At 47.3% G+C, this 22,757-nt stretch overlaps 1 protein-coding gene across 3 annotated transcripts in view; it reads right to left on the reverse strand.

The window, feature by feature from the left end:
- LOC137542472 (interferon regulatory factor 4-like) overlaps nucleotides 1–22,757 on the reverse strand; it is a 78,845-nt gene that overhangs the window by 29,548 nt on the left and 26,540 nt on the right. For all 3 annotated transcript variants that reach the window (XM_068264408.1, XM_068264409.1, XM_068264410.1), the window contains exons 2-3: nucleotides 3,548–3,769; nucleotides 309–495 (exon numbers count right to left, since the gene is read on the reverse strand). In XM_068264408.1, the coding sequence (XP_068120509.1) occupies nucleotides 309–495; nucleotides 3,548–3,769 (409 nt within the window). The remainder of the gene's footprint in view (nucleotides 1–308; nucleotides 496–3,547; nucleotides 3,770–22,757) is intronic.

Raw genomic sequence — 22,757 nt, forward strand, 5'->3', positions numbered from 1 at the left:
AAGGGCGTATGGTGGCTGCCATATTTATTTCCTCTTACACCATACCAGTTGCCTGGCAGCCCTGCTGACCTCTTTGGCATCAGTAATGTCTGAATCCCACCAGAAGCAAGCATTCAGCTAATCCAGTCACACTTCAGTCAGAAACATCTGATCTGCATGCTTGTTCAGGGTCTATGGCTAAAGGTATTAGAGGCAGAGGATCAGCAGGACAGCTGGGTAATGTGCATTGGTCGGTTTAGGTGTGCTTTAAGGTGAGGAAGACTTAGAACACATTTAATCCCCCAGTGGCTGAAGATGATTTTTCTTACTGCTTCTCTCTTGTGGCTCAGAAACAATCCTGTAAATCTTATAGGGTTCCCCGGCATCCTGGCAGCTTTCCGGGACCTCCTGGAAATCTGGACTCTTGTTGAGGGCACATCGTAGCCTGGTCTTCCATGCAGAAGGCTCTGCCTTGGTGGTTCCTTCTCGAAACTTCCCTTTGTACACCGCCCAGGCCTACAGAAGCAATGGAGATCACCTGTGAGCACAATATGACTACTCTGTGTGTCAGAATTATCGGCATGCCGCATTATAAATGAGAACCTCATTTAAGTTATAGGAAATCGCACTATAATATGAGCACAGCAACACTACGGGATTTATTTATAAAGTGCTGCTATGTCTGCAGAAATAAAGACATTTTTCTGGAAATCAAGGGTTCTTTCACACCAGAGCCCGTTTGCTGCGGTTTAACGCAAAGTAGAAACTTTGCGTTAACTAAGGTAAAATAAAAGTCCATAGACTTTCATCTTACCTTTCACACCCAACAACGCGCTTCGATGCATTGCCGTTCGACGCACCCGCAGCCTTTAATTGTCGGGAGCCGTCGTTTTCCCGCCAGGTTGAATGTATTACTACCACCGCTAAATTGCGTTGCATCGCTACTTCACGCCGCAGGGTATATAACACATGCAGGAGAACGGCTCCTGCACGCCTAGGAGAGGAGGTTAGTGTTACGCATTAGGAAGGGAGTTAGTGTTAAGGCTGTAAGGAAATGTGAGGAGGTTAGTGTTAGGCAGTAATAAAATTGAACTGCGCTCTCAGCTAACTATAGCTTAAAGGGACCCTGAGCAGTAAAAATAAATTAAATCGGTACTTACCTGGGGCTTCCTCCAGCCCACCGTAGGACGCAAGGTCCCCTGGCATCCTCCAGGATCCTCTCCGGGACCCGCTGCAGACTTCATTACCGGCGACACCCGGGCCGAGTCTCTGCCCAACACTTCCTTAAAGAGACTCTGTAACAAAAAAAACATCCCCTTGGAGGTACTCGCCTTGGGAGGGGGAGGCCTCAGGGTCCAAATGAGGCTTCCCCAATCCCTGTAGCTGCAGGCAGTCCAGCGCTGGCTCCCCCGAAGCGTCCCAGAATCCTTACCCGACAAGTGCTGATTTATTTACCTTCTCTGGCTCCAGCGGGGGCGCTGTTAAGGCTCTCAGCATGGAGATAGGTGGGAATAGCCTGCGCCTGCGCAGCAGAGCGGACCGACAGCGATCGGCTATTTCCTCCTATCTCCGAGCGGAGAGCCGATACTGCACCTGAAACCGGGAAAGTAAATATTTACATCCCCGCTATTCGGAGGGGCACAACGAGACCGGCGTGGGACACAGGAGGACAGGGGGAAACCTCGATCGGATCTGGAGGCTTCCCCCACCCGAGGTGGGTACCCCCCAGGGGAACTTTTTTTAGTAACAGGTTTTCTTTAATGGTGATGCTACGCGTCATCTCGGCGGCCGGTGTGACAGTACTGCGCATGCTAAGTTTTCTAACTCTGAACCGCACATGCGCAGGACTGTCACGCTGGCCGGTTTGATGAGGCCACACACACAATACAATAAAATGATCAGCTTTTATGAAAATTCTATAAATATGATCAGATCTCCTGAAAAAAATTGAAAGCTTTTTTTCATTCGACTGAAAATCTGATTTCCCTTTTTTTTTTCGATTTTCATCGATCCGAAATGCTGGAAATTTTTCTTCAATTTTTCTAAAGATTGTATGGTGTGTGTTAGATTGTCAATTTATTAATATACACACCCTAGCAATTTTCTCAGTTTCCAATCATTTTTAGCATAATTGGGGAAAAATTGAACATAAGTGTGATTGTAACATTTCAAAAATATGACCAATGTACCACAGTCAGAAAAATGTATTGCAATCCTTGAATTGAACAGATATTAAAAAAAATTGTATGGTGTGTGTGGCCACCTTTAGGCATTAGGAGGGTAAGTCTATAGTAAAACAATCTGTAATGTAAAAATTATATTACCAATGTTTTAACTATCGGCATCTTCCGGCCCCTAACTCAACAGGCGGGGCGCTCTACGCAGGACTGTGGAGTCGGAGTCGAGGAGTCAGAGCAATTTTGGATACATGGAGTCTGAATAGGTAGTTTCATAAACTTTTTGTACCAACTCCACAGCCCTGGTTATACGTACTCTGAGATCTTTAAACCATAAAATCCTGATTAAACAGTCTTATCCATTCTTTTCACTTCCCTCATAGTATGACAGCTTGCCTAAACAATCTGTTCATACTACTGTATTCACTCTCTGTTGATCATTAACCACTTGACGACCAGGGGATTTTCCCCTTATCTGTGCTGTGTGGGCTCTTCAGCCCACAGCACAGATCGTGTTTGCAGCCCCCCCCCTTTTTTCCCCACTAGGGTGAAGTCCTGCTGGGGGGGTCTGATTGCCACCGGCTATTTGGGTTTCGTGGGGGGGCTCCTCAAAGCCCCCCTCCGCAGCGCTATTGTGCCCTCCATCCCTTTCCCTCCCTCCCCTCCTTGCTGTGGGCGGCACAGGACGGTGATCCGTCCTGCGCCGCCTCTAATAGGCATTAGCCTATCAAATGCTGGCGATCCCCGGCCAATCAGAGGCTGGGGATCACCGATCTCCTTAACGGTGCTGCTGCGCATCAACGCCGTATTGATGTAAACACAGGGGATTTCTTCCCCGAGTGTTTACAATTATGGAACGGTTTCCATGGAAACACCTCTTCGACCTGCCGACGCCTATCGGCGTTAGGCGGTCGTTAAGTGGTTAAATTAGCCATACATCTAGCAATGTTGCATCGAGTGATTAAGCGATCAACAACAGTGTGGTTGATTGAAAGTCGATTGACTAGTGGCCCACACACTGCAAGCAAGATCCTATGCTATTCACTTTCACTAATAGATCTGAACGATGTTGTGCCTCCATGCTCTGAATCCAAAAATCGATTGTTTATCGATTTAAATCATGTGAACAGTAGCCGATTCTTTTACGGTCAACCATTATTTTCCATCTAGCTTGATTATAGTTGATCGCACATACTGGAACACACGCGATTCTCTCTCGATTAGATTAAAATATTGACTCGGATTGTCGATCATCCGCTCGATGTATGGCTACCCGTATACTACACAGATCTGGTGAAGCTGTACAGAATTGTACGGCCGATATTGTGTAAAGTATGTCCGGCATTAGGCTGATCAGGTAATATCAGTAATATCTCAGTGGCGCCGGATACCTTAAATAAAGCGGCGTCCTCCTCCTCGCTGTAGTTCTGTTTGGCGGCGTGCTTCCATGGGATCTTAAACACGGTCTTCTCTGCATTTTCCCAGCACAGGCCGGGGTACTGGCCGCTGTCTATCTGCTGGATGAGCCAGTCTTTCAGTCTCAGTGGCTGAGCCGTCCTCTGATACATCTTCCAGCTGAACGGTCTGACGCGACCTGTGACGTCTATCAAGACCTGAAACCGAGAGAGAACTGTACAGTTAATGCATATGTTCTGTCCGGTCATAACTAGAAGTGGCCTTCTCATTGCGGCCAATGAGTTCCTCGCGGCTCCGTTCTTCTCCTACAGCTCTGGCTCCTCCCCCTGCCCCCCCCCTCCTATTGAGTTCTGGCAGTCGGACACACACACGTGCACCTAGGGTCGTTCATCCCGGCAGGAAAGCAGGGATTTCCTGCAGGAAGGGTGCTGGCAGAGGCAATGTCCGCAGTGTTCCCGCTCTGCTTCCCTGCTGCGACAAACGACTCTGAGGGCGTGTGTGTCCCCGGCTGTCAGAACTCAGTAGGAAGGGGGTGGGGGGAGAAACCAGAGCCAGGGAAGAAGAAGGAGCCGCCAGAATTCAATCCATTTTGGGCACTGGCTGCAGTGAGATGGCCACTTCTAGTTTTGACAGACCAGACTTCGGTTTTGGCCGAGTATCCGGTACCATCAGGGATCGCCGTACGCCAGATACATGTGCTTGCTGGTTGCTTGAGCAACTGGCCAAAAAGCACAAACATCCCCCCTGATATTTAAATGCTTACCGAACGTCCAGCAATGTCTTCCAGCTTTCCCTTTGCTACCAGGTCAGGTGACACGGCGACCTCTATGCACGGACGCCAGAAGCCGCTAGGAGTCTGCAAGGAGCGAGAGGAAGGCTGGATGACATAGCTGGATGCTCAGTAAGCATTTAAATACCAGCAAAAAAAAAACCAAACCCCGTAAACAAAGTCTCCGTTATCCCCACAGGCCTGCTGGTTAGTTGAGACTTCCGGTTACCTGAGTTCCGGATAACGGGGACTTTGCTGTAGACCTGTGTATAGAGCCCTATCTTGGTTCATTATATCTTAATAGAAGTAAAGCTACACACCTGTGATTATTGTCACCCACTGGGGGTTGGAAAATGACAAATTGGGGACTGATTCTGTACAGACACATCTCTAGCCTTCAGGCTAGCGATGCATACAGTTGCTATGGAGGGGGGCAGGAGGGCAACGATCAGCACAGGACAGAGCAGCTTTCTGCGGCCAGGAGGAGCAAAAACTACATTGGGATGGGGCATGCTTGGATCCTTAAGCGATATCGGCCGCACATTGTACAAACATTAAAAAAGCCACTGATTATCGTCTGAAGTGGTCATTATAGGCCGACTTATCTATTTTGTGTATACAGACCTCAATGGAGTACTTTCTCAGATGCCTACCTGCCTATATTCCAATACAAACCACAAGTAACCACGCAAAGCACACCTCCATCCGCCCCAACCCCAACTTGATGGAGTGTTCTGTACAGGCGGATAGGGTCCCAATATAACAAGAGATAAAACATACACAACCATCAGGTAATGCAGCATACTCAGAACAGAGAGGAACATAGAATGAATACAGAAAATAACAAAACCATAGAGATCATTCCAGCACTTTGCATACACAGTGACCTCTTGTGGTTGCTTTACTATACTGCAGTTTAAGTAATAATCCTATTGATACTTCCAACACAACCACCTCATTCTTCCCGCAAACATACCACACATTTACAGTACATTGAGTGCTTTCTCATTTAATCCTAACCCATCTGTATAGATGTACATACAAATACACATCCCGCGTAACCGCACACTCCATACCCACACTCACTCTACATACATACACACCTACACATACCACATATAGAAGTAGTACAGTAGTGTACCGTGTTAGCCAACCCTATGTATGTAATGTATATGAGCTGTGTGTTATAACACTGTGGCAGTTTACAGGAATTGAGTGTGATGAACAAGGCTGTGGAGTCGGTACAAAAATCCACTGACTCCGACTCCTCAGTTTAGGATTCCACCGACTCCGACTCCTCGACTCCGACTCCTCTAATTTGCATATTACAATCTTGTTGATTGAAAGTATGTAACATGAAATTCGTCTCTTAACTGCCAACACTTAGGAATTTTAAAAGACAACTGAAGTGAGAAGGATATGGAGACTGCCATATTTATTCCCTTTAGTCATAGACTAAAACTAGTCCTTGGTAAGAGAACTTGTAAAAGGTACAGACTGGAACAAAGAACATCTATCAGGCCCTAGGCAATGTAACTGTGGGTGCATGTAAGAATGATGTGCAGGTACTCTGCAGTGGAATGAGGAGATTCTTCCTCTATTACACATTCTTCATGCACAATCTGAACCAGGTTTATGGGTGATAGACAACACCTCTGTGTTCAATGTGCACAACATTCTCAGTGGATTCCCTGCAGCTCTTTGGAGAGTGCATATGTAGAGTATAGTACTACTGTGTAACAAAGTAAACCTGAGACAGATGAAAATAAAGTTTTATACATACTTGGGGCTTCCTCCAGCCCCCTTAAGGCTAATCAGTCCCTCATTGTCCTCCTCCACCACCTGGAACTTCTGCTATGAGTCAAGGTACTTGAGCCAGTCGGGCGTAGTGCGCATGCACACACTCCGCCGCCAGGAACATACTACACCTGTGCAGCACTATTGCGCAGGTGCAGAACGCTCCTGGCTGTGGAAGCGGCATGCGGCCGGACTGCGCTGACTGGCTGAATTACCAGGTCTCATAGCAGAAGATCCAGGTGGCGGAGGAGGACAGCGAGGGACTGATTGGCCTGAAGGGGGCTGGAGGAAGCCCCAGGTATGTATAAAATTTTTCTTTTCATCCTTCTCAGGTACCCTTTAATTCGTAGTCCCCAAGCCAAATTTTAACAACATATCAAATTATTTGATTTCATCAGCAAAGGGAGTGCATATATTTGCATAAATCAGCCAGGGCCGGCCCGCTCATGAGGCGGGGTGAAACTTTTGCCTCAGGCGGCAAATTTCCAGGGGCGGCACCCGCCCGTCCGTGGGTGCGGGGAGCCGGCCGCCGAGCTGGAGGGGTAGCTGGCAGGACGGGGGTATTGGGCCAGCGGCGGGGAGGGGGGTCGGACCCCCCCCTCCCTCGCCTGGGTCCCCCGTCCTCCGCTCCCCTCCAGCCTTAAATAGAAGCAGCCGCTATGTGTAAGAGGAACGGGCGGGGAGGACTCACCTCTTCCTCGTTCCAGCGTGCGCTCCACTGACGTCACTTCCTGCAACGCTGCAGGAAGTGACGTCAGTGGAGCTCACGCTGGGAAGAGGTGAGTGTCCTCCCCGCCCGTTCCTCTTACACATCACATAGCGGCTGCTTCTATTTAAGGCTAGAGGGGAGCGGAGGACAGGGGACCCAGGCGAGGGAGGGGGGGGGGTCCGACCCCCCTCCCCCCCTCCCCGCCGCTGGCCCAATACCCCGTCCTGCCAGCTACCACTCCAGCTCGGCGGCCCCCCCACGGGGGGCGGCAGCGGCGGCAATTTTTAAAAAATTTGCCTCAGGCGGCAAAAAGTCTAGGGCCGGCCCTGAAATCAGCATCAATGCAGAATTATTTCCATCTCATTGACCATCTCTATTAGTGACACAGCTACACATCAGGCTTTATTCTTACAGCATAGATGTTATTTAGTATATATAAGAGATTCCTGTGTACACATCATATATACTGTACAGTCACAATCAGATATGTATATTTGACTTTAAAAATACGGGGACTGCTTTATTGAAGCAGCATAAGTAACTAATTTTGATTGGTTTATTTCATTTTTGTGGACTAAGCACAGCTATTACTGTATGTATAAATTATTTATGAGGACTATTATCTGAGAAATAGAAAATTGTATAATATTTTCTATTTTAATTACAGTTTAAATACATTAGGAGTCGATGCATTTTTTCCCGACTCCGACTCCAGGCACCCAAAATTGCCCCGACTCCGACTCCACGACTCCACAGCCCTGGTGATGAAGGCTTATTAGCTGAAAGCTTACTCTTTTTCTTATTATTTAGCCAATAAATAGTATCATCCGGTTTCAAAACTTTGTAATACCACATACTGTACTGTATATCCACACATGTACGTTGCCGTGGAGTACTACATTTACATTGCCGTGCATATGATGCAGTACTTCTACCTTTGTTTGGTTTACAAATACTGTTCTATCAATACACACCACATGTACCTGCACAAGCCGCTGCTCACAAACCAAACACTATATGATGTAGTCGCTTATAATACGCCTACACACACACACACATGCATAAGGAAAGTACCTAGACATCATGCATCCATCCATCCAGTCACTCACCTCTTCCCACACACATACCATACACACTGACATACCACACATATCTACATGTCCTGCCCATGTATACCACACATTTCCTCACACACCTATACATATGATATGTCCTGTAACCCCACCACCACCACCACCACCATCACCACACACACACGCATAAGGAAAGTACCTAGACACCATGCATCCATCCAGTCGCTCACCTCTTCCCACACACATACCATACACACCGACATACTACACATATCTACATGTCCTGCCCATGTATACCACACATTTCCTCACACACCTACACAATTCTCTATACTTATCAATCCTAGTACATCCAAAAGCATTTGATATTGACATTGACTCAATGGGCTTGATTCACAAAGCCGTGATGACTCTTATCACGGTCGCGCTAGCGTTTTGCGTAATGTTTTTTGCACGCAAACGAGAATTTGCGCATAAAATCGCGGCCGTTTCTGCAAGAAAATTTGAGAAGTGAAATGACATTTATTGGATTTACAGAAAGTGTGCAATAATGGTTTAAAAAAAATTAGGCGGGTGCATAAATTAGGACACTACACATACACAGGTGAATCCCATTAAAAGAGAGAGTTTTTAAAGGAGTCAATTGTAAGTTTCCCTCATCTTTTAATTTCCTCTGAAGAGGAGCAACATGGGGGTTTCAAAACAACTCTCAAATGACCTGAAAACAAAGATTGTTCACCATCATGGTTTAGGGGAAGGATACAGAAAGCTGTCTCAGAGATTTAAACTGACCACAGGCTCAGTTCAAGTCAAGGCTCGAAGTGGCAGACCAAGAAAAATCTCAGATAGACAATGCGACAAATAGTGAGAACAGTCAGAGTCAACCCACAGACCAGCACCAAAGATCTACAACATCATCTTGCTGCAGATGGAGTCACTGTGCACTGTTCAACCATTCGGCATACTTTACACAAGGAGATGCTGTATGCGAAAGTGATGCAGAGGAAGCCTTTTCTCCGACCAAAGCACAAACAGAGCCGCTTAAGGTATGCTAAAGCACATTTCGACAAGCTAGCTTCATTTTGGAATAAGGTGCTGTGGACTGATGAAACTAAAATTGAGTTATTTGGACATAACAAGGGGTGTTATGCATGGAGGAAAAAGAACATAGCATTCCAAGAAAAACACCTGCTACCTACAGTAAAATATGGTGGTGGTTCCAACATGCTGTGGGGCTGTGTGGCCAGTGCAGGGACTGGGAATCTTGTCAAAGTTGAGGGACAAATGGATTCCACTCAGTATCAGCAGATTCTGGAGACCAATGTCCAGGAATTAGTGACAAACCTGAAGCTGCACCGGGGCTGGATCTTTCAACGAGACAACAACCCTAAACACTTCTCAAAATCCACTAAATCATTCATGCAGAGGAAAAAGTACTAAGTTCTGGAATGGCCATCTCAATCCCCAGAGCTGAATTTAATTGAAAATCTGTGGTGTGAGTTAAAGAGAGCTGTCCATGCTCGGAAGCCATCAAACCTGAATGAACTAGAGATGTATTGTAAAGAGGAATGGTCCAAAATACCTTTAACCAGAATCCAGACTCTCATTGGAACCTACAGGAAGCGTTTAGAGGCTGTAATTTCTGCAAAAGGAGGATCTACTAAATATATATTTCATTTCTTATCAGGGCCGGGCCGAGGCATAGGCTGGAGAGGCTCCAGCCTCAGGGCGCAGTGTAGGAGGGGGCGCACAATTCATTCAGCTGTCATTCCTAATTGTGTTTGAAGCAGAAAGAAATAAGAAAAGGGGATACATAGCAGTGACTGCAAGCCAGATAACTAGATATTAAGGTGTTGGGGAGGTTGTGGGCCCTGTGGCACCTTTTAGTCTAATAGCAATCAGTGTGTGACGGCTGGGGTGGGAGGGATGGGGGGGCGCACTTTGGTGTCTCAGCCTTGGGTGCTGGAGGACCTTGTCCCGCCTCTGTTTCTTATGCACCTGCCTAATTTTGTTTTTAACAATTCTTGAACACTTTCTGTAAATCCAATAAACTTCATTTCACTTCTCAAATATCACTGTGTGTGTCTCCTATATGATATATTTAAAGAGGAACTGAAGTAAGAGGTATACGGAGGCTGCCATATTTATTTCCTTTTAATCAATACCAGTTGCCTGGCAGCCCTGCTGATCTATTTCTCTGCAGTAGTATCTAAATAACACCAGAAACAAGCATGCAGCTAGTCTTGTCAGATCTGACTTTAACCTCTTGAGGACTGCAGGGCTAAACCCCCCTAGTGACCAGGCATTTTTTAGCTAAAATGGCCACTGCAGCTTTAAGGCCAAGCTGCAGGGCCGCATAACTCAGCACACAAGTGATTCCCCCCCCCTTTTCTCCCCACCAACAGAGCTCTCTGTTGGTGGGGTCTGATCGCTCCCCCCATGTTTATTTTTTTTTTTATAAATATTATTGTTTGTTTTTTTTAAAAAAAAAACCCTGTTTCTTTAACTCCCTTCCCTCCCTCCCTCCCTCCCTCCCCACAGCCGGCCAAATATGGCGATCGGCTGTCATAGGCTTCTGCCTATGAGAGCCGATCGCTCTCTTGTCCCCCATGGGGACAGCCGTGTCACACGGCTGTCCCCAGTGCAGCGCTGCTGCTGATCGCAGCGCTGCACAAAGTAAATAGACGGCGATCACGCCGTCTACCGGTCTCCCGAGCGGCAATAGCCGCTCGGAGACTGAAGGCGGGGCGGAGCTCCGCCCCCCAAGCAGGAGATGCGCGCGCAGCCTGCGCGCGATCTCCTGCAAAACAGAGCCCCAGGACTTTACGCCAATTGGCGTTAGGCGGTCCTGGGGCTGCCGCCACGGCCACGCCTACTGGCGTGACGCGGTCGGCAAGAAGTTAAAGTCTGAAACACCTGATCTGCTGCATGCTTGTTCAGGGGCTATGGCTAATAGTATTAGAGGCAGAGGATCAGCAGGGCTGCCAGGCAACTGGTATTGATTAAAAGGAAATAAATATGGCAGCCTCCGTATACCTCTCACTTCAGTTCCCATTTAACTGACATTTTTTATTGTAACAACCAACGATTTATACAGGAAAATTATGACGATTAATAAGGTTGCCCAAACTTTCGCATCCCATTGTATGTAACTATGTGGCATCGGGACTTGGAAGAGACAGGAAAAAGCAGAGGAAAGTTTAGTTTGTGTTAGGAATGTCATGCTTACTGGCTCCCTCCTCGGCATTTTCCCACGACGTCCTGCCTGTGTGCACCCACGCGAGAGAGGACGGCATCTTATGTTTTTGGCTAGACGTATCACACCCTATGGCGTCACGTCTAACGTATGTTTATCGTGAATGAGCGTTTGTGCATGCATGAAGTGTCGTTGAGATGCTCATGCATATGCAAGTGATCTCTCAGATGCGCATGCACAGCCTGCTTCTCCTTGTGGCTGGTGCTGACTGTTCATGCAGCTTGACTTGCATCAGTACTTGTACATGCCTGCCATTTCCTGATCTGATTACCCGTTATTGACCTTGGCTTGTTTCCTGTGTATGTCTGCCTGCTGCCCGTTCTGACCTTTTACCTGTAACCTGACTGGGACTGAACTCAGACTGCCTTGGATCCTTGATTGTGACCGGACTACGTCCGTCTGCCGCCTGCCCCAGATCTCAGCCTATTACTTAACTACAAACTCCACTAAGCAGCGTCACTGGCTCTCTCTCGTCACTGGTGGGGCAATCCCGAGGGTCGTGACCTGGTAGCTACCAGGCAGTAAAGTAGACCGCTGCACACTAGGGGTAGCATCCCATCATCCCTTGCAGGTGCTCTGGTGAAGGCCCGTAGCTGCTTAGATTCTACACCTCAGGAGATCCCATGTCTACCCCTAGCCCCTAGTGGTGGAGTCAACAGAGCTTGCTATTGCCTTGAACAAGAAAGCTGTCTGGGGCATTTCTTATTGCACAACTGAATATTTATCAATCAGGCTGCACTGACATGCCAAAATGACAAGGGAGACGGCACACCACTGGCTGCAAAAGTTGCTTGTATTGCGGAACAGACACTTGCAATTTTTGTTGACCAACAACATGTTTACTTTTGACGGTAAAAGGTACCTCCAGGTGCAGGGTGAAGCAATAGGAACGACTTGTGCCCCATCGTATGCAAATCTGTACCTGGGGGACTGGGAGAGATTCATATTTTCTGACGAGGGGTTGTCTAAATGCCTGTGCCACATGTTATCGTGGCACAGGTACATCAACAACATCCTAATTTTGTGGTCGGGATCATCCGCGCAGGTGGCTGAGTTCGTCTCGCGTCTTAATCAAAATGACAGAAATCTTAAATTTACATTAGAGGTACAATCCAGATCAATTGCTTTTCTGGATATTTGCATCTCAATCGAACATGATGGCTGATTGGCCACGACTCTCCATCGTAAAGCCAAGGCGAGTAACACGCTACTTTGTGCGGATAGTTTCCACTCCAAACACGCCATCAGAGGCATACCTATCGGTAAATATTTACGGGCACGTCGGAACTGCTCGAAGGATGAGTCCTTTATTGCTGAAGCAGGTGATTTACGACGGTTTAGATCCAGAGTGTATAGTAATGGTGATTTGCGTAGAGCGTTCAAACGAGCGTGGAGAAGCAATTGGGCTGATCTTCTCCAACCATGTAGGAGGAAAAATTAGGGTGTTAATTCTGCACCTATGCGCTTTTTTACGAGATATTGTGCGCAGCATCCTGCACTCAAAAACATATTAAGCAGACATTGGTATTTATTGCAAAATGACCCAGTAGTTGGCCCTTTAACTCCAGCATCTCCTAATCTCACATTTCGGAGGGCCAGATCTTTACGGGATGCCTTCGTACGGAGTCATTTTACTGACGCCACCCCCAAAAAACACTGCCTAACCACGGGTATTTATACCTGTGGGGGCTGTGACTACTGCCAGTATGTACAGGTTGGCGGAGTGATTCCTATGCCAGGTGGTAGGAAAATTATGCAATCCCATTTTTTCAATTGTAAGACGAAGTTAGTGGTCTATATTTTATTATGCCACTGCAGTGCTTTTTATGTTGGTAAAACAAAACGCCCCTTAAAGAGAACCCGAGGTGTGTTTAAAGAATGTTATCTGCATACAGAGGCTGGATCTGCCTATACAGCCCAGCCTCTGTTGCTATCCCAAACCCTCCTAAGGTCCCCCTGCACTCTGCAATCCCTCATAAATCACAGCCGTGCTGTGAGGCTGTGTTTACATCTGTAGTGTCAGTCTCGCTGCTCCCCCGCCTCCTGCATAGCTCCGGTCCCTGCCCCCATCCCCTCCCTCCAATCAGCAGGGAGGGAAGGGATGCAGGCGGGGACTGGAGTTCTGCAGGAGGCGGGGAGAGCAGCAGACTGACACTATAGAGATGAACACAGCCAGCTCTGACAAGCTGTTTGTCAGCAGTGTGGCTGTGATTTATGAGGGATTGCAGAGTGCAGGGGGACCTTAGGGGGGTTTGGGATAGCAACAGAGGCTGGGCTGTATAGGCAGATTCAGCCTCTGTATGCAGATAACATTCTTCAAACCCACCTCGGGTTCTCTTTAAGAAAGCGCATGTCTGAGCATAGAAAGAGCATCGAGGATAGGGAAGCGAGTTCTCCAGTGGCGAGGCACTTTGCATTGCAACATGATGGCAGTACTAGAGGGGTTAAATTTATGGCCCTTGATCGTATACATCCCACTATTAGAGGAGGTAACTTTGATAGACTCCTCTTGAGATGTGAATCTCGCTGGATTTACAATCTACAGGCTTGTTCAGCACCGGGTCTGAATGAGCAAACTAGCTATGCCCACTTCTTGCCCACTTAATTTGGGCGTGTGTACGTCTGTTGTGTATGTCCCTGGATATCGCTTTGTGTGCGTGATTATGTCGCCCCTGTGTTTATGGGGTTGTTCACTGTAGCATCACTCCCTTTGCTTGCCCTGAGTCCAGTGTCCTATTTCTCTTCCTGTTTAGGAGCTGTTGCCAATGGTGATTATAGTATAATATTTTATTGTACTCTATTATATCTGATGATTCATTGGCCCGGTTTTATCCTCTGGTGGACATAGTTTCTTTGGCAGTCCATCTATATACACATAGATTACTAAATTACCGTCCACAGGACGGTGGATATTACTTACTTATGTATTTGTGTGGCCACGGGGAATGGTAGGTGTAACGATTGGGGAATTATCTCCGTGGTCAGCGCACAAGCTGTGCGCTGACACTGCGGAAATCCTCCACAAGCGTCTGAATAACAGAACCCAGCTTTGGTGCAATGCACCTGTAGAGAGGAATTCCCCCTGGCAGATGGAGCTGTGGAGTGAAGAGGAATAAACCCTCTGCACTGCCACAGATGTCAGATAGGAATTGTACGAGGGGAAGTAATGCAGGTCAAGATAGCCCCTAGTGAGAGAGAGTGAGCACAGAGACAGAATGTATGTATGCCCACGAATCTAGTCGCCACCCGGCGACGGTGAACACACACCAGCGAAGACCAAGTGGGAAAGCAATCGCCAGAATGGCGATTGCTAATAGCGACACAAGACTGAGTAAAGACAGAGCATAGGTGTAGTAAGAAAGACACAGCAAACCATAACAATCAGAACGCCAAGGAAAATAACAAACACACTAGCTAAACGTGGTCGCCGCACGAGAAGCGCAACAGCGACAAAACACGTCAATGGCGCGGTCTCCGCACGAAAAGCGCAACAGAGACAAAACGCGCCAACCCTGAGTAACAAAAGAACACAGAAAACACAAACAAACAAATAACAGAAACACTTGCTAATCGGTTGCCTTACCTCAGGCAACAGCAAGCGTTTACTCCAGACCGACAGATAGACAGACAACAGGAACAGGTCAGATAAGATCCACTACTCTTCCGCAAGAGCGAGTGCGATCCGCACAACAAGACAGACAGAAGAAGTAGCCAGTAGCAACCGCAGCTCTGGCTATACTCCTAGACAGAATACAGAGAGATCCACCGCCTCTAACGCTAGGGCAAATGCAATCCAAACTGACAGAGCGATTTTCTGTCAGCCGCCGCAGCGACAGAACAATCGCAACAGAAAGACAGAACAATGCAATACAGATAATAACGACCTACTATGCTAGAAAGAATGCCAGTGCACACCCAAGGTACTACTCTAAGATAGTGTAATGATTGCGGAATAATCTCCGTGGTCAGCGCACAAAGCGTGCGCCGACACGGCGGAAATCCTCCACAAGCGTATGAAGGGGGGAACCCAGCTTTGGTGCAAGCACCAGTAGATGGAAATTCTCATCGGCAGGTGGAGCTGTGGAGCGCAGAGGAGCAAGGTCTCTGCGCTGCCACAGACGCTAGATGAGAAGAGTCCGAATTGCAACGGTGAAGGGCTAGATAGCCCTTAAAGAGAAGAGCATAGAGAAAAACTAAATGTGTGTTCCCCAATCTAGTCGCCACCCAGCGACGGTGAACACACATTCGCAGAAACAAAGTATGAACGCGATCGCGAGAGAGGCGATCGCCAGACACAAGACAGATCAGAACAGAACACAAGAGTAGCAAAGGCACAGCAAACGACAATGAGAAAATAACAAACGCTAGCTAAACGCGAACACCGCACTCATTCGCAACAGCGAACGCGTTTACACCGCGATCTCCGCACGTTAAGCGCAACTAACCACCGTCAGACAAACACGAAACAAAGAACGCGAGCGCTTGCTTAACGGTTACATAGTTACATAGTTATTTTGGTTGAAAAAAGACATACGTCCATCGAGTTCAACCAGTATAAAGTACAACACCAGCCTGCTCCCTCACATATCCCTGTTGATCCAGAGGACCTCGCCGAGCCTACAGCAAGCGCTCTTATCAGACAAGACAGACAAACGGAAAACGGGAATACGAGAGGAAAGATCCACTGCTCTTTCCGTCAGAGCGAGTGTAATCCAAGTTCAGGAACAGGCTAGGGAAGATCCACTGCTCTTTCCGCCAGAGCAAGTGCGATCCGGGTACAGGGACAAGAAAGCAGATCAGAAGGATCCACAGCCGCTACCGCTAGGGGCTAGTGCGATCCAAGCATGACAGACAGATGAGATAGCAGAGAGCAACCGCTGCTTCAGCTATACTCCAAGAACAAAGATCAGAAGGATCCACAGCCGCTACCGGTAGAGGCTAGTGCGATCCAAACAAGACAGACAGATTAACAGAAGGGGCTACCAGTAGCGACCGCTGCTCTGGTTAGCACCCCAGACAGACAGAATGATTTCCTGACAACCACCGTTGGCGACAGGACAATCACAACACAGAGGCAATACAGACAAAACAGATAGCAAGCTAACTGCACTAGGGAAGCTGCCTAGTGCAGTCCCAAGAATTACTCTAAGATAACTTTGACAAGAAATAGCATGGCTGACACTCTAGGAGTGTTTCAACAAACCCTGAAGGATAACCAGCAAAGGACTCTGGGAAACAGCTCTTTATACTGCCAGCCTACAAAGGAATTAGCTGGGCGATTTGCATAACCAATGTATGCAAATTCCTCAGCAGCAGAGCAGATCAGAAACTTACAAAGGAAAGACAGGTCTCTCTTCCAGAGACCTGCAGCCCACAGACTAAAGGAATGGTCAAACAGCTGTCTGCCTGTGCAGCCAGCTGAGCGGATCATTACAGTACCAACCCCTCTAGGGACGGCTTCCAGACGTCTTTCAAAACTGGTATTTCCACAAAACTTTAACTGAAGACTCATGAAGGTCGGGACAGCCCAACAAGGCCCAATTCCAGAGTCAGTCCACCCGAAACCGAGCTCATCGGAAGCAGAAGCCACCGAAACATGCCCATCAGTACTACAAGTCTCAGTGTAACACCCATCAGGACTGTGAATGCCAGAGAAGAAGCCATCGACACCCTCCAGACAATACCCACCACCTTCCAGGGAGCGTCCGAAAATACCAAACCTGCCACAATACCTGTTCGAAGTGTCCCTTTCAACACAAAAGCCACTGTTGATCTTATCCAGGGTACCAAGCAAAATTTTTCCCAGGAATCTCCCAGAACCCTTTGAAGTTCCGCAGAGATCCCAAGAGGCCAGAACACTCACCAGGCTCACATGGAGAACTACCAAGAACCCCTATGGAACCTATGATTATTCTGGATTCAGAATTACCAGGACACCCATCAAGATCAGGACTTTCAGGGACCACTTCTGGGCATGCAAGCAGGCAGGCAATATTAGAGCATGTCTCCACCGAGGAAGCATCTGAGCATGCTGGTAACCGAGGCCCACTTGGGCTTTCTGGGTCACAGAGCCCATTGGGGTACACCAGCACAGGAGAAACCTCAGGACATGTCAGGGAACTGCCAACCTCAGAGTCCGACACGACAAGACCAAAACCAGTACCGGGCAGAAAATCATCACGAGTAGAGGTCACTGGTACTGGTCTTTCAAAAGAAGACTCTGACTTAACTTCAGAATTTTCTGTGACTGTAATATCATCATTGACTACACATGAGTGAAGCTCCACAAGAGCTGCAAAGGTAGTCAGCACAAGAGCAATGCCTACCGAAGTGGGCAAAACCTCAGACGGATCTGGGGGGCAGGAGGCATCTCCTAGAAGTTCTGCACCCTTAAGGAGGGACTTGGAAACCTCCAAAACATCAACCAAGACCTCAGAAATGTCATTTTCCAAGTTTTCTATGAAGGATTCTGAACTATCCATGTTACAGGGCTGACCATTAAATGCCTCCTGCAGGCAGGGCAGATGTCCCAGGAATGGTTCCACCATAAGCTGAGACTGAATTTTATCATCAGGACAAAGAGACACAGGAATATCTAGTGAAACTAGCTCTGACTCTGAGTTTCGTTTCACTGCAGGCAGAATCCTCCATAGCAGTCAAACCAGACTGCAATTCTAAAATAGCGGAGAAACAGGTGAGAATAGTAGCAACACCTAGACGAGCCTCTGGGCTCACTGCAGGAGATATTGTACAAGGCAATATTGACTCATCCAGAGTACAGGGTGGAGAGTCAGTACTTTCTTCAGAGGAAGAAAGGGACTCCCAAATGTCAGTGCGATTGGACATCATATTGTTATTCATGGTACAGGGCATGCTCAGAGAAACCTTCTCTGGACACAGCAAAGATGCTTCAGAGTCAGATTCGCAAAACCAAAGCGCTGTCTCACTCTTAGACTCGGCTAACGATGTCGAATCCGAGGAGACAGAACGCAAAATTTGCGAATCCACGATCGCTTTAGGTTGCAAAACTGACTATTCCAAAGTACAAGCCTCCGCAATCTGCAGACCAGACTGTAAAGTGTTCAGGACAGACACACTGGAGCAACTGTCATCAGACAACAGGCCTTCACAGGTGTGAACAGAGTGAGACATAGGTTCATTAGCAGAAGAAATTGCGACAACAACAGGAGAAACTTTATTAGACATATTAATTTTACTTTTGATACTGCATAGTTTAGGAATTTTCCCCATAGCAGGATCATAGATGGAAGATCTTAAAGATCTGTTTTTAAATGACAAGGGATCCCACATAACTTTGAGAAAACTGACACATTCATGTTGATTACAATCTGCAGGAACATCTGAGAAACAGGCATTACATTGCATAGATTCAGACTGCACACAGTCAGGAGAGAATCTTTCAGGATTCACACAGGAATCAACCACAGTGGGACACCCATTCATTTCAGATCGCACAATGTCTAGACTCACATGCTTTACACCAGAAAGGCAGGAACAATCATCCGATAACGATGTCTCTTTATTGGAAACAATTGATTGGTGTGTGTGCAATTCATCCAAAATCGTCTCCCACACACACATCACTGGATCCACAAAACATTTGTCACACTCATCAGAATCTATCAAGGTGTACACGGAATTTATACAAGCGTTTAGCGTCTCTGCGCTTTCTGCGATATAGAAATCGCAAAACGCCTTCCAATCAATCTCGAATTCCTCAAGCAAAGCTCCAATATCCCAGGGAGCAAATGGGGGCTCAAACAACCTGGTATCTAAGTAGCTCTCATAAGGGTTGGGGTTCGGAACATGCATAGACTTTCTTACTCCTTTAATATAGAAAATATTTCTGCCTATTAAAGGATCCACAAAAGCTTTTGATTGGGGTAATAAACCCGGAGACTGAGCAACATCATTGTCAACATCTATAGGAAAAGTTTTATTCAGATGTTTGTGTTTTTTAGATTTTTTCTTTTTAGCAACTTTGGATGGCTGCTGTGTAAACGCAAGGGAGGAATCAAAGCATTCCTCTTGCATCTGTTTAAAACCTGAAGTGGCAACAGAAACTTTGAACTGATTGTCATACTGCATGGTTTTGTATGGAAGGGATAGATCAGCTGACTTATTAACAGCTACAGACTCAAACAGAGCAGGTGGTAAGCAGGGCAGCTTAAACCAGTGAGAGAAGATCACTGTAAGAAATTGATACAGATTATTATTCCAAGAATTGTCTTTTAATACATTATAAGCCCAGGAGAACAGATCCCCTTGCAAGAGCACATAGGCTAATTCAAGAGGTGACGTGGATGGATCAGTAATTTGACAGGTTGGATTCAGACAAAATTTTACACATTCAGGCCTAGTGCACACCAGAGCGGTTCGGCTGCGGTTTGCGATCCGCTTGCGGGTGCGGATCCGCTAGGGTAATGTATTTCAATGGGCTGGTGCACACCAGAGCGCCAGGCGTTTTGCAGAAACGCATACTCCCGGGCTGCTGCAGATTTTGGATTGCGGATGCGTTTCTGCCTCAATGTTAAGTATAGGAAAAACGCAAACTGCTCTGAAAAACGGCACTTCAGAGCGGTTTGCCAGGCGTTTTTTGTTACAGTAGCTGTTCAGTAACAGCTTTACTGTAACAATACATGAAATCTACTACACCAAAAACGCTTCACAAAACCGCAAAATGCTAGCTGAAACGCTACAGAAAAAGAAGAAAAAGCGTTTCAAAATCTGCTAGCATTTTGCGTATCTGCTAGCGGTTTTTGGTGTGCACTAGGCCTCAGAGAGGAAATCCTGCTTAAGCTGGCTACTAACGGTCCAATTTCTAGCGAAAAATCATTCGAGCGATCCAAAATTCTGATCGGATTGGTTGTAAATAATCTCCATTGGTGGACACAATCGATTATGAACGAGTGAAAAAAATGTTGCCCGAATGAATTTTCGTCGAACGAAAATTTGGATTTTCTTGGTGGTCGTGATAGATAGGAAGCAATGATTGGTTAGTTGATGGTGTAGTGAACGATTTTTCGTCCGATCAGAATTTCTGATCGCTCGAACGATTTTTCGCTAGAAATTGGACCGTTAGTGGCCAGCTTTAGTCTCTGAATCCAGTTTTTTGAAGCTCTTAAAGACACAGGACCCATATTCATCAAAAACGTACAAATTGGAAATTCCCTCTACACTGGGAATTTCGGTTTGGCTGGTCATTCTGTAACGATTGCGGAATAATCTCCGTGGTCAGCGCACAAAGCGTGCGCCAACACGGCGGAAATCCTCCACAAGCGTATGAAGGGGGGAACCCAGCTTTGGTGCAAGCACCAGTAGAGGGAAATTCTCACCGGCAGGTGGAGCTGTAGAGCGCAGAGGAGCAAGGTCTCCGCGCTGCCACAGACGCCAGATGAGAAGTGTCCGAATTGCAACCGCGTAGGGCTAGATAGCCCTTAAAGAGAAGAGCATAGAGAAAGACTAAATGTGTGTTCCCCAATCTAGTCGCCACCCAGTGACGGTGAACACACATTCGCAGAAACAAAGTATGAACGCGATCGTGAGAGGCGATCGCCAGAAGTGACACAAGACAGATCAGAACAGAACAGAACACAAGAGTAGCAAAGGCACAGCAAACGACAATGAGAAAATAACAAACGCTAGCTAAACGCGAACACCGCACTCATTCGCAACAGTGAACGCGTTTACACCGCGATCTCCGCATGTTAAGCGCAACAGAGACAAGCAAGCCTAACTAACGCACGCGAACGCGAGCGCTTCCTTAACGGTTACCTCACCGAGCCTACAGCAAGCGCTCCTATCAGACAAGACAGACAAACGGAAAACGGGAATACGAGATGAAAGATCCACTGCTCTTTCCGTCAGAGCGAGTGCGATCCGAGTTCAGGAACAGACTAGGGAAGATCCACTGCTCTTTCCGCCAGAGCAAGTGCGATCCGGGTACAGGGACAAGAAAGCAGATCAGAAGGATCCACAACCGCTACCACTAGGGGCTAGTGCGATCCAAGCACGACAGACAGATGAGATAGCAGGGAGAAACCGCTGCTCCAGCTATACTCCAAGAACAAAGATCAGAAGGATCCACAGCCGCTACCGCTAGAGGCTAGTGCGATCCAAACAAGACAGACAGATTAACAGAAGGAGCTACCAGTAGCGACCGCTGCTCTGGTTAGCACCCCAGACAGACAGAACGATTTCCTGACAACCACCGTTGGCGACAGGACAATCGCAACACAGAGGCAATACAGACAAAACAGATAGCAAGCTAACTGCACTAGGGAAGCTGCCTAGTGCAGTCCCAAGAATTACTCTAAGATAACCTTGACAAGAAATAGCATGGCTGACACTCTAGGAGTGTTTCAACAAACCCTGAAGGATGACCAGCAAAGGACTCTGGGAAACATAGCTCTTTATACTGCCAGTCTACAAAGGAATTAGCTGTGCGATTTGCATAACCAATGTATGCAAATTCCTCAGCAGCAGAGCAGATCAGAAACTTGCAAAAGAAAGTCAGGTCTCTCTTCCAGAGACCTGCAGCCCACAGACTAGAGGAATGGTCAAACAGCTGTCTGCCTGTGCAGCCAGCTGAGCGGATCATTACAGATAGCAATATTAGCAAACAATAAGCAGAGGGCTGAGACTCCAGGCAAGTTAGCAGGAACAAACCTTCATGACCAGCAGAGAATTCTGGGAGAAAATGGTATTTATACTGCAAGCCATCAAAGGAAGCAGCTAAGCAATTTGCATGACAAGTGGATGCAAATTCCTCACCAGAGCAGCAACTCTGCAACTTGCAGAGTGAAGAAAGGTCTCTTTTCCAGGGACCTGCAGCACTCAGACCTAAAAAATGGTCAAAAAGCTGTCTGCCTGTGCAGACAGCAGAGCAGATCATTACAGTAGGCATGTAAGGTGGACTGACGTGTGAGAGCCGCGCTGCCATTAATACAGGGTCATGTTTTTGTACAATTTTTGTTTTTCAAGAGCTGGCATTTGTGGGTGCTAGTCCGGGATCCATATATATATATTTTTTGATCCCCTTGCCTCTTTGGACCTTGTGTGTTGGAATCTGCAGACAGCACTGCCCTCACTGTCATTCTGACGTTTTTGCCCGCCCTGTGCCTGCCCCCTCCTCAGCGACTATACAGTTCTCTGGAATGAATGGGCGGTGAGTGAAGTCTGATTGGCTAGAAGTTAGTCAAAAACTATTGGGAATTACGTGTTGGCAACCATGCCCCCTTGAGAAAGCTGGACGCCGGCGAAACGTCGGGGGAGCTACACGTCTCCTGCATGGGACGCCACGCCATCCCAACCTTCATCCTGCCGCGCGCTACAGGTCTGTGAAAGGGCCCACCGCCGTGCATGCTGTGCGGTCAGGCCGACTGCGTTAGCCTCTGCTTGGACCTGTAGTCCCCCTGCCTCCTATGCAGATCATCCTACAGCATATGGACATTACACACTATGGATTCCAGAGCGGGCACACAGAGTTTGTACCGGTTTAACCTATGCGGTGAGATGGATTACCGCTGGGCATGCATCCTAGTTCCATGGACATGGTGAG

The sequence above is a fragment of the Hyperolius riggenbachi genome, chromosome 12 (assembly GCF_040937935.1).
Source record: "Hyperolius riggenbachi isolate aHypRig1 chromosome 12, aHypRig1.pri, whole genome shotgun sequence".
Taxonomy (NCBI): Eukaryota; Metazoa; Chordata; class Amphibia; order Anura; family Hyperoliidae; genus Hyperolius; species Hyperolius riggenbachi.